Source organism: Varanus komodoensis, unplaced genomic scaffold (assembly GCF_004798865.1).
Source record: "Varanus komodoensis strain SLA01 unplaced genomic scaffold, ASM479886v1 scaffold28, whole genome shotgun sequence".
Classification (NCBI taxonomy): Eukaryota; Metazoa; Chordata; class Lepidosauria; order Squamata; family Varanidae; genus Varanus; species Varanus komodoensis.
Genome location: NW_025335727.1, coordinates 4,051,580 through 4,064,202, shown reverse-complemented (window position 1 = coordinate 4,064,202; position 12,623 = coordinate 4,051,580). Strand labels below are relative to the sequence as shown.

Sequence of the window (12,623 nt, the reverse complement as noted above, 5' to 3'; positions counted from 1 at the left end):
CTTCCAAGAGATCCCAATAATCACAGGAAAAGTCAGAACAAAAGGGAGGAACACTATCTGAACGGGAAAAAAATAAAGAGAAGGCTGAAAGAATATACAAAAGAACAATACAGAAAGGAATAAAACACAAAGAATCGATTAGGTCCCGAAGTCTGAGGCCTTTTGTCCTTCTAAGCACAAAGCGCTGCCAGAGGCATGCTGGGATTTGTAGGCCGCCTCCTGTCCGAAGAGGGACGCTGCAGGGAACGGGACGCGGCCCCGCGCTGCGAGCCAAGCGCTGAGGCCTGCGGGGAGGGAGGCGAGGCAGCAGGCGCGCACGCGCCGCTTCCCCGCGCGCCTGCGCACCCGCTGGGCGACGGGGCGGGCCGAGCTGGCGCTCGCGGCGCTGTCGCCCCGCCTCCTTGCCCGGCCCTGCGCGGGGCGCCCGTCTTCCGGCGGCGTGTGCGGCGGCGCTCGCGGCCTGCTCGACAAGGTGAGTCCTGCGGCCGCGGCCGCGAGGGGAGCGGATGGCGCGCGTCGCTGGCCCATCCTCCGCCCGCGGTGGCGCGTGATGCGCGGGAGTGGAAATCCCGCTCCGGGCACCGGCTCTGCTCGGCTGTATTTCCCCCCTCGGGCTCCAAGGCGACGCGGCTCGCCTTTCTCCTCAGCCCAGCCTTGTCCTGGGGCAGTTGCCTCGTTATTAGTAACCCCGCTTTATGGGGGGTTGCTGGAAAGTCTGGCTTTGTCTGTGAAGGACGACAACTGGAAAGTATTATTCACAGCGTTTTGTTAGATGCCGTGATGATTCATTAATCAGTCACTGAGGTGCAACGTGGATGATCATTTTAAAGATGCACTAGCTGCTGAAAGCTGCAATCCTGATAAGAACAATAATATGCTTTCTTTCTCCCCTAAGGCTCCAAGGTGGATGACTTTATTTAAAAGAATAACCTGGACAAACCTTTTGACCCTGCAATCCTATTAATAATTCTGATAGTAGTATCTCTTTTATCCACTAAAGCTGTAAGGTGGATTTTTTTTTTTAAATAAGAAAGCATACAAGCAACCTTTTATGCAGAAGTAAGCCCTGTTGAATTCAATAGGACTCCAGGTCTCCAGTAGTCATGTACCAGATCTGCTTATAACAAACCAGATTGAAATGCCAGCTGCATACTTGCACGCATGCCTGCTCAGAAGTCAGCCCAGTGTATCCCATGGAGATTCCTGCCATGCAAGGCATACATAAGATCGCTGCATTGAGAGAAGGTGTTATCTGAACACAGGCGAGTAGGCTTCTAGGGTGACAAAGATGGCCACATTTCCATGAAATTCAAGAGGGTGTTTTCAAAAAGGGGAGGTAGAAGGAGTCGGGAACCTTAATCTTGTATGCAGTTAAGGATAGGAAAAGAGGTGCGATTTGTTTTTAATTTTTTTATCCTTGTGTTATCTTCTTTCCTTTTTCTGGACTTCTTAAAGGAATGGGCATCCTAACTCCCTTTTCTACCATGTTTTATTTTCTTTTTAGCGGAGAACCACGTGCCTGAGTGTTTTTCTTTCTTAAAACCTCCCCCAAGTAAACTACCACTTATAGGAAGTTCTGTTAATCTGAAGGGGAGAAAATTCACCATCTTTTTCTCTGTTTCTTTGAAGTTGGCCTCATAAGGTAGGTGCCCCTTCTGCATTTATTTCTTTTCTTCCTTCTCGCATTTACCATTTTCCAAACTAGGGCCTATGTTACATGTGACAACAGAACATTAGTTAGGCCAGACCTGCAATGACTGAATGAACTGGACCACTTCACACTGTCAGTGAGGGATGACATTGGTCTCCAAACAATCAAGATCCTTGCACATGGGGAAGCATTAAAAAAAATACTGTCTTTCACATCTCAAATACAATGATAAGGGGGTGATTTCTTCCTCCAGTCTAAAACAATCCTATAATCCCCTTTCTGAGGGTTCTTTATAGACAGGTGTCTTTCAAAGAAAAAAAAGTGATTCTATCTAAATCTCTCATATTCTATTTATATAGCGTTTGGGAATTTAATAGCCTTAGGGCACCATTTAACATAGCTGGCTGTAATTCCCAAACACTGAAGATTAAGGGCATCTATTGGAAGAAGTGTGCAGGCAAGGATTGCCTTGGCACTTCTCCTGCCCTCTAAAACATGTAAATGGCTGGGTTGGCTAACAGTTTTACACAGGGAAAAAAGCCAGAGGTATCTCCAGGATCCTCATAACATTGGTGGCACCTTCCCACACACCACAAGCCAGCTCCGTTCAGAGGTCCTCCTTGCAGCCATGGAGACACAGGCAGAGGGCAAAGGGGGGAATGCATTGAATTCAGAATTCCAGCTGTAATCTCAGAGTGGTTCTCTGAGGTTGGAGCTGGGACTCTGAATTATCCTGTGGCCATCTGAATAGCACCCAAAGGGTGTCATTTTAAGTCAGGTAATGCAACTCTACATACAAGTGGATGAGAGCCAGTGTGGTGTAGTGGTTAATAAAGCAGGAGTGAGACTCAGGCTATTTGGGTTCTAGTCCCCGCTTGGCCATGGAGCCAGCTAGGTGACTTCAGGCCAGTCACAGACACTCAGCCCAATCCACCTCACAGGGTTGTTGTGGGGATAAGATTGAAAGCAGGAGGAGAATGATGTAAGCCACTTCGAGTTCTTCAAAGGAAAAAAGGCGGGATATAAATGTAACAAACTTCACAAATGTGTGATTTACTTCTTGTTTCAAGTATTAAAATACCTTATTTTGTGTATCTGTGTGTATATTATTGTATAAAGACACTTATCCATATATTTTATTGTTGTGAATGTGTTTTCTCTGTACTTATTGGTAGCATGGCTGGAAGCAGTTGAATCTCTTTTAAGAAACATGTAACTGAAAATGCATAGAAGTATAAATCTATAACTGAAATTGCAACTGTGGGGCAATATCCTACACTGCTACTGCACTTGCACTAGTTGTGTCACATCATTTGGATCAGCCTGTAATGTAACAGAAGCTTAGGGTTCCTAAAACAAACCTGGAGATGAGTGAAAATGCCTATGAGAAAAAATCTATTTTATATTGCTGGCACTTGCTTTCTGATTTCCATGTGTTCTGCACCTCCTGCTGCTACATAATCAACCATTTTTTTTTAAAAAAAGTGTTTTTCGGTATTCTAACACAAATTCACTCATTTGTCCAAAGGGTGGTTTGGTTTGATTTCGATTATGGGAAGCCATTTATGAGTAGGTAGGCCTGTTTTTGGTTGTGTGGGGGGTACCATGTAATCAGGATTTCATTTATATTATACCTTTCAACCAAGCAACTCAAGGCAGCACACATCATTCTGTGCTGTCCATTATATCCTCACAGCAACCATAAGTTGAGAAGTAATCAGTGCCCTAGAGTTACCCACAGAGTTGTATGACTGTTTGATTATCCCATTGGGTGCAGCATTAATTAATTAATTAATTAATTAATAAAATTTCTGTCCCATCCATTGTGAAACACACCTCAGGATGGTTTACAAAGGTTAAAATAGTAATATAATAATACAATAAAACAATAATTGAAACATTAAATAATAAGTACAGCATAAAACAACCACATTCAAAAATTAAAAGGAGGAAAGGAAGAAAAAAGTGTGGTGTAGTGGTTAAGAGCATGGGAATGGGACTCAGACGATCTGGGTTCTAGTCCCCGCTCAGCCATGGAGCCGACTGGGTGACTTTGGGCCAGTCACAGACTCAGCCCAACCTACCTCACAGGGTTGTTGTTGTGGGGATAAGATGGAGGAGGAGATGTAAGCTGCCTTGAGCCCTTTGTTGGAAAAAGGCAGGATATAAGTAGAAAAATAAATAAATAAAAAGAAGAAAAATAAGAAAGGAAAGAAAGAAACCCTTGGTATGGCTTGTGTTGTGGCCTGTTGCTGGGATATCTGAATGTTGTTTACCCTCCAAACAAGCCATGCTGCCCAGATTCAGACAACATGACAATCCACATCTGGATGGGTAATCATGCAGTAGTGCCAGACAAACATCACAGCTTGAACTATTGTTTAAGCAATGGTGGTTATGCAAACTCATCCAGTGTGTTAAATACTTATTTTTCTTAGCATTTTTAGAACAATTCTGTGTTCTTTTATCTCTATAAGACAAGCCACCATTATTGCCTCTTTCTTGCATATATGTGGCTTGCATAAGGTCACTTACGCCATCAGAAATGTGAGGTTGGAAAAGGGACCCTCCCCTGCACACCTTTGCAGCTGGCATGGATCTTTCTGCTCTGGCTGCATTTTCAGAGCTGCGCATGTGACTTTGGAGCCAGTGTGCTTGGCAGGGGTGGACAGTGGGAAGCGGGGAGTGAGGCTTTGCTGGGGTGTGAGAATTCCTAGCAGTGCCTCAGCCCCTCATCCTCACAAGCAGGACAAAAGACAGAAACTATGACCTTTGCAGGGCGGAAGGAGCAGAGGCAAGGATTGCCCTTGATTGGATGCCTGTAAACCCCTTCGTTCAGAGGGCAGCTGCATCAGATGGTGACTTTTGTGATATAGGTGAGAGTCAAACAGTAGTCTTAACGGTTTTACCTCAGTTTCATTGCTACACCAGCTCCTTGTTCACGTAAGAGAAACCTACAGTGGCTCCTTAATTGAACTGAATTCCTATTTATGAGAATACATTAGGGTCTCACCCTTTTTTTGCAGTCTTACCCTTTCACTTTTTCAGTAAAGTACCAGTTCTCTCAGTTTGCTGGCAACACTTCTGATTTGTGAAACAATATTTGCAATCCTTTTCTATCCACTAAGTCATTGGGGCGTTCATTTTTGGGGAAATTCAGTTCCTCAGTAACAGACACAAACAAACAAACAGAAGAGACTCTTAACTGGTGACTATATGTCACTAATCATTTGGGGCAGAAACATTTCTAGTGCTTTATGTTTCTTCAGAACATTCCATTATTTAAGTTAATGAGTAATACTGAATAGGTGCAAAATACAAATAAAACATTAGACAAGTTTAGCCATTTTAAAGTTGTAATTAATATTTTTCAGGTGATTATCACTAACAGCTTGCCAATTTAAGTTTTCTGGGGAAACCCACATGTCCCTTTCTCATACTCAGTTTGTATTTCAAAGCTAACAAACCCTAGTTCTTACGGTGGTTGAGTAAGGGCTGAGCAATGTACATGTAATGTCTGTTTAAACAGTCAGGTGTCAGGAGATAGAACTTGAGGGGCACTGACCTTTCCTGGGTCCTCCTTGTGGTTCCTGGTCAATATTTTGTAAGTCCTATACTCATCCATGTGTCTAAATCTGCAAAAATGTTTAAGACTTAACAAAGAGACCAAGGTTAACAAGGATCATTTGCGCAAGCTTATATTCATGGATTGCAAAATGTAGTGTAATCTGAATTAAATATTTACGTTTCTTTTGGTTGGTTATTGTTTCCCTCTTGATATTTCTTCTGTTGTCAGAAAGTCTGTAGTTCACAGTTAATAGATAAAAACGTATTTTATCTGTTTTTTCTAGTACTGAAGACTCAATCTAGTAAGTTGGAGGATCTGGACCCTTTTTCACATTCCCATGTGAATAAAGGGAGGAGCTTATTACTGACTAGTGTTCAATCTGAAAATGACACAAAAATAGGTCCTTGGCATAGTCATTCAGTAATCTGCTGGAGGGGAGATTACCCAGATGAAATTTTCTTTATTTCTGGTCACATCACTCTTGAATCTATAGCTATTTTGTTGCATGTCCTCATTCACGTAAATGTGCGACTTCAGTATATGTATACATGTATTATGAGCAATGTGAGTCTAAGGAGGCATTTAATGACTCTCCAGTGGTGTTTTGACTTATAAGACACAGCCGATCATGCTGGTGTCTGGTAGTGGATGGTGCATTGTTGGAGGAACAGTATGTTTGACTACCTGCAAATTAGCAGGAAGGAACACTAACCATTAAACCTATATTTTGCTTATTTTAGATTGAAACAAGATGAATGAACATCCCAAGAAGAGGAAAAGGAAGACTCTACATCCCTCACGTTATTCAGGTAGGTCAGAAATGTACATTTATCTAGTATAGTGACAGTAAGTTAATATATAAGTAAGTAAGTTTTCTGAATATTCTTGTTTAAAATTTCACAAACTAGATTTTGAGGTTGATTAAAGGAAAGGTGATTTTGAAAAAACACCATCTAGAACATACATAATTATACAATGTAACTCAAAAAGAGAAACCTTTGTAGAAATGCTGTATCTATGAGCAAAGAACACAAAAATTTACATTCATGTCTGAAGTAGCACTGCCATTGTATAAAGCAAGCAAGGGGACAAAAAGATTGTTCCAGCCAACAAGAGTATACTTGCTGCTAAGAGAAACATGCTAAGATATCATCTGTCGCATCTGTTTACACATGGATTATGTGTTGGCCCATCACAATAGGGCTGTGGCCATTTAAGTGCTTCTGTGACCTGTGGACTCAACAGTTATGCAACTGTGGAGTCATTTGTGGTTAACAAATCATGGTTTGTTAGTGTGACTGGGTCATGCAACACAATTATCCATGTTTCAGCACCAAGCCACAGGTTAATGACAGTGCATACTCAACTTTAAATGTAGGTTGTTTGGTTTGTCTGGATTGCTCCTGCTAGAAATATAAGATGATAAGATTGCTGGGGCAGGAGTTAAAGCACTTCCTTGCTCACATACACAGCAGTTTACAATATTTTGTACATTATTTTCTTACTCTTACTAATCCACTGACTTTAGGAAGTTCAAAAATTAAATAATGGCATTGATACCTTTGCTATGCTTTGGAATACACATAGCTTTATAAATTCTAAATATTGTTTTAGTATTAATGACCAGTTCAGAGTGAATCAGTTGAGGCTTTTATACATTACATTCAAGGCAACAACATTTTAATGTGCTTCAGTCAGACATGTAAATGATGCTTTCTTTTCTTTCTGTCCAGATTCCACCGGAGTCCCAAAATACATAGAGAATAGTGGCATATTTTCTGACCATTGTTACAGTGTATGTTCTATGAAACAGCTAGACTTGAAAGTGTCTGATAATCGAGGTAAGGTCTTGCACCTCATTACTTCACTCACAAGCATGCTTTGGTGGTGGTGGGCTATATACATCTCCCCCAAAAATGTATGGTATCTGCATAGTTTACATTGACCTTCTTTCTTGACCTTGTGAAACTGTGCCAGTTGCCAGTGCACCAGAAAAAAATAATTTAGATCATATAAATTCTTGCCATCTCATGCTTGCTTTCCTATCCTTCAGTTTTTGCATTAAAGCTACCTGTACAGGCATGACCTAAATCAGGGCTGCACAAAGGGAGAGAAGGCAGATAATTTACTGTAAGTAACCCTGCTCTAAAACAATAACTTTCTATCATAGACCTGGGTGACTTCAGAAAGAAGCAACACGCTTGCAAAAGTTGATGAAATATTTTTTGCATCTACTGAAGTAAAATGTTTATTTGATGAAGTTACCGACCAAGCTTTCTCTCACTTCATGAAAACCAAGATTTTACTTAAAGCAGTGTATACAAACACTTTTAATAAACTATTTTTAAATAATGTTGAATAAACATCCATAGAAGTACACTGTTAGATGATCCGTTAGCTCAGTTTGCTGTTAAAACACATATTGAGGAATTTGAGTGAAATAAATGCATAACAGATTTTTGGAAAGAAGTTATCACAGCTCTTGCAAGGCTGTTTTCCTTTAAGTAAAAAAGGATCAATAATGTAAGCCTGGTTGTCTTTCTCAGTACCACCTCCAACCTTTTGGTCATTTTGGTCATCTGCATTGCAATCCTACACAATTTTATGAGCACTTAGAAATAAGTCCCCCTGCATTCAGTGAAATTCAGTCCCTAGTATGTGTGGTGTTCTATCATTTTGAACTATTTAAAATGTAAACTGTTTCAAATTTAACTTTAATGTGAGTAACCATAAACTCAAGGTTGGCACTGTTGTTGAGCCTCTTTCTAACTGGAAAAGTGTTCTTGAACTGAGCAGCTGAATCAAAACTCATATTGTGCCTTTTTGGCTATCTTTATTTTGGGGCAGTTGAAAGTTGAATATAAAATTTTCTTTTCAAAACCTGCTGTAAACCTGGCTCACAAATAACAGCCCGTACCATGGCTTGTTGAATAGTGAGTTATTGTTACATACGAAATTAGAAAAATGGGTTTAATATTTATGGCTAACCATGGACACCTAATGTAGGGAACCCGTGGTTTGCTGTTAGGTTGTGAATGCTGAGTTGTTTGAACCATTGGTTGACATCACGTGTGAATCCAGAACTGCGAGTTGTTCGTGGGTTGCTTCAGAAGGCTATAGAGAAGTCCAAAAACCAGCAACTCTGCATACCAGTACCACTGTGCATAAAGGCATTTGCAATGCAGCAAGGAAGAGGGTGAAAAGGGCAGGAACCAAACAACCCTGGAATTGATCAAGCTACTAGAGGTCTCTTCAATCACTTGACACCCAGATCATAGGTTAATTTTAGATAAGACAATAAGCCATGTATTAATTAGATCATGGTTGGTTGTGAACTGGTCACAGTGACAGTGTGCACATCTGCTGCATGTTACTTACATCAGGGATAAAGTAGGAAACTATCATTAATTTTAATATAATGCTACCAACCCTGTACCTTGAGGATAATTTGTGAAATAGGTACCAAAATATATATTATAGCATATAAGTTTGTGAAAATAGATGAACCGAATTAGGACAAGACCACCCAAACTTCCTTTTTTCCCTACAGGCAGATTTCATAATGCAGTACACAGCACAGATACCGATGAGGATGGCAGCCCAGTGTATGCTGGGACATCTCAGTGGAGTGGGAACCAGTCTAATGCCATGGGGTCACACTTCATGGACCCTAAAAAGAAAGGTAAATGAGAGGTGGTTGTGCCAAAACTGCACTTTTCTGAACTCTGATTATGATTACTTTCCCTCTTTTCAATGAAAGAATATGTAAGAAAAAGCAGTATCAGTTCCTAGGAAGGGTGCTAATTAGTGCAGCCTGAGCACAAGTGTGGTAAGAGGGTTAGAGTGTTCGGCTTTGGTTCGGAAGACCCCGGTTTGAGTCCTCAGCTGTGAAGCTCAGTGGGTGACCCTTCGCCAGCCTCTCTCAGCCTAACCTAACAGAATTGTTGAGGGAATAAGTGGTGGGATGCAGCAAAAACCAGGTGACCACGTGTGCTGATCCAGTTGCGTATGAGCATTTGGGATAGAAATACAAACTGCATTGATTTCAGCGAGTCTCACCTCAAGTGTGCATAAAATTGCAGTCTTCATGATCCAAGGAGAATGTTTGTCTTGGAAGAGAGCAAAATGTTATTTTGCATTATAGCATACTGTGTTTACTGTGCAAATAGCTTCAGAATTCCTGCTCTTTTTCCTCAACTCATGCCTGTGAGCTAGGTCGTTTTTCCCCGCTGTTCAGGCAGGAAGATGAGGCTGAGTTGATCTTGCATGTAACTCAGTGGATTTAACCTAAGTGCTTTCTTGTGCAAAGCTGACATGTCTGTCTACTGAAATAATAGATGAAGAAGAAAAACCCACTAGCATCTGTGATTCTTTATAGACTTCATCTTGCATATCTATTGTGTTGCTTTTGTAGACAAACCTGCCAGTAATGGTATTTTTAAAGATACATGTGAGTCACCAGTCTTCAGTGACAGCTTAACTGAAGAGGAGAAACCCCTGGATATACAAACTGTAGAAATTTCCACCACCGAAGTCCAGGCCGTAGAAGTCCATGACATAGAAACGCAGACCATTTCCCCAGAGAAGCTTGAAGTGGAGGATGCCGAAGAAACCCCAGCTGAAGCCTGCAGGACGCTTGAGAAGAACGTTCCTTTGAATGTCACCCTTCAGCCCAAGTGGCCTCTGCTGCGGGCCAACAGCAGCGGCTTGTACAAATGTGAGCGGTGCTCGTTTAATAGCAAGTACTTCTCAGATCTGAAGCAGCACATGGTTCTGAAACACAAGACATGTCCCGAGGGCAACATCTGCCGGGTGTGCAAGGAGAACTTCTCCTCCAAAAGAGTGCTTATTGAACACTTGAAAATTCACGAGGAAGACCCCTACGTTTGCAAATACTGTGACTACACAACCGTGATGTTCGAGAATCTGAGCCAGCACGTAGCCGACACACACTTCAGCGACCACCTCTACTGGTGTGAGCAGTGTGACGCTCAGTTCTCTTCCAGCAGCGAGCTGTACCTTCACTTCCAGGAGCACAGCTGTGATGAGCAGTACCTGTGTCAGTTCTGTGAGCATGAAACCAGCGACCCAGAGGACTTGCACAGCCACGTGGTGAATGAGCATGCTGGCCGGCTGATAGAACTGAGTGATAGCCACAACAGCAGGCAGCAACAAGGCCAGTATAGCCTGGTCAACAAAATCAGCTTTGATAAGTGCAAGAACTTCTTTGTGTGCCAGGTGTGTGGCTTCCGCAGCAGACTTCACACGAATGTCAACCGGCATGTGGCGATTGAACACACCAAAATATTCCCACATGTTTGTGATGACTGTGGCAAGGGCTTTTCAGGCATGCTGGAATACTGTAAACATTTGAACACTCACATGTCTGAAGGGATTTATTTGTGTCAGTATTGTGAATATTCGACAGGGCAGATTGGCGATCTCAAAATTCACTTGGACTTCAGGCATTCGGCTGAGTTGCCACACAAGTGCACTGATTGCTTGATGAGGTTTAGCAATGAAAAAGACCTTTTAAGTCATCTTCAGATGCATGAAAATGTTTGATCATTGTGTGTGAGTGTATGTTTTCCTTCTAGCCTAGAATATTAGAATTTGAGACATAATCTCTGCAGACGCTTTCCTAAGTTCAAACTACAAATGAGTCTTCCCTTCTGTCACTGGAAGATTCGCCTTTAGCTGTAGCCCTAGTCCTAAGCTGGTCCTTCCTATATTCAATAATAAACCTTGACACCAGTGGAACCCAGTGCATTGCATTGATGATGCACCAGTAGCATGGGGTAGCATGGGCTGGTTGCAGACCTCGACTCACCAGCTTTTTGTGTATGCACCTGTGTTAAGTACTTTCAACTCATTGTGTAAATTGTTCAAAAACTGTCCAGTGCATTTGTTAGAACTTAGGTACAGTAGATTGTTTCATCTTCGTACATTTTGGATTTGTTGACTTAAGGGAAACTATTAGAAATTAAATGCCTCAACATTGTGAGCCGCCCCGAGGCTTCGGCGAATGGGGCGGCATAGAAATGTTTTAATAAACAAACAAACAGCTGTTGAGTTTCTGGGATAGAAGGAGTTGTATATGCCACCAAACCCCTTAATGCATAACAGTGTGTACAATTCATGTCTGAAGATGATGTAGCCTGAACTCCTTTTGTACCAAAGGATGGAAATAAACATAAATATTCAGATAAAACTGTACATGATTTGTGTCTATATTACAATTTTAAAGTAAACATGAATGGTCATACAGGGTATTTTCTCCCTCCTTTTTAAGTCGCACATGGTTCAGCCTTGTATTGGTAAGGGATGTGGAATCTATAGTTTTGAAATAGATTCAAAATGTGTCATTTACCTGGGGGTAAAGAGGGAGAGTGAATGTTTAGACTTTGGTAACAGGGAATCTGCATGGCTACATTCATTGGCAGTTATACATCAGTTTCAGCCAGAAAAGTTTCAAGAATTCATGTTTCTGAATGGAAGAAAATACTTGTAGGACTTCCAGGTATTGCAGTTTAAGGGCTAACATGAAAGTGCACCTTTATCATTTTCACCATGGAGATATCAGTAAGATTGAAAAATAGCCTCTGTGCAAGGCCGGACTTTGCAACGTTTATGCTCTTTTGCCATTAGTTTTACCAGCCCCTCCTAATGAGTACCATACTTAAATAGCTAAGTCTATCTGATGCACATTTTAGCTTTTTCCAGATGCCTAGTCCCTGCTTGACTAATTACCAAGCTTAAGAATCATGCCTTCTCCATTTTATAATTTGAATTGTCTCCATGTTCCCAAGGCCTGCTATGTATATATTCTACTACAAAAGAGCAGTATTGGATCAGTCCATCTAGTCCAACCATCTCTTCACAGAGTGGCCAACCAGCTAGCTGCCTGAAGGAAATCTACAGATGTGATACAACTGTAATAGCACCCTTCTCCCTAGCAAATGCTACATATAGACAGAAAGTCATGATAACTTTATCCTTTCTGCATTTGTGCATTTCCCTTTTTTAAGCCATTCAAATTGTGTCTTAATGTTGTCTTTCTTCACATTCTCCAACATGTTTGTCAAACTTGTTTTCATAGAATAGAGTTGTTACTTTGTATTTGGCTAACAGTGCAATCCTATATGCAAGAGTCTCTTAACTTTCAGTAGTACCACACTATAGGAAAAAGCTGCAATGAAACAATTGTGCTTGCTTCTGAATAGTGCTGTGCTGTAGAGAAGCATGCAGTCAGACTCCAGGGCATATATATTCAGAATTCCTGTTGATGTTACTCCACTGGTATTTAGGTTTCAGCCAGCCTGAGGCTCAGAGGTGGTGTTGGCAGGTGTCCCTGTAAGCCTGGAGCCCCGAATCTTTCATTTGGAGCCCTGAAGTTCTGGAAGG

General features: G+C 41.5%; 1 protein-coding gene across 6 annotated transcripts; it reads left to right on the top strand.

Moving 5' to 3' along the window:
• Positions 1-403: 403 nt before the first annotated feature.
• On the top strand, positions 404-11,435 carry ZNF639 (zinc finger protein 639). Of its 6 annotated transcripts, none has more exons than XM_044434600.1 (6): positions 404-472; positions 1,505-1,642; positions 5,960-6,028; positions 6,953-7,060; positions 8,770-8,901; positions 9,634-11,435. In XM_044434600.1, exons 3-6 carry the CDS (start codon positions 5,971-5,973, stop codon positions 10,782-10,784), a joined length of 1,449 nt encoding a protein of 482 aa, XP_044290535.1. In that variant the 5' UTR covers positions 404-472; positions 1,505-1,642; positions 5,960-5,970; the 3' UTR covers positions 10,785-11,435. The 6 variants fall into 6 exon arrangements, with proteins under 6 accessions (XP_044290535.1, XP_044290536.1, XP_044290534.1 ...); XM_044434601.1 differs by lacking the exon at positions 404-472 and adding an exon at positions 622-903; XM_044434599.1 differs by lacking the exon at positions 404-472 and having other exon boundaries at positions 964-1,642.
• The last annotated feature ends 1,188 nt before the right edge of the window (positions 11,436-12,623 follow it).

What these genes read in the sequence shown, in the direction of transcription:
- ZNF639 (XM_044434600.1), top strand. Translation starts at nt 5,971, where the DNA reads ATGAATGAACATCCCAAGAAGAGGAAAAGGAAGACTCTACATCCCTCA. An exon ending in ACATCCCTCACGTTATTCAG is followed by an intron (nt 6,029 to 6,952) that starts GTAGGTCAGAAA and finishes CTTTCTGTCCAG; the next exon opens with ATTCCACCGGAGTCCCAAAA. An exon ending in GAAAGTGTCTGATAATCGAG is followed by an intron (nt 7,061 to 8,769) that starts GTAAGGTCTTGC and finishes TTTTCCCTACAG; the next exon opens with GCAGATTTCATAATGCAGTA.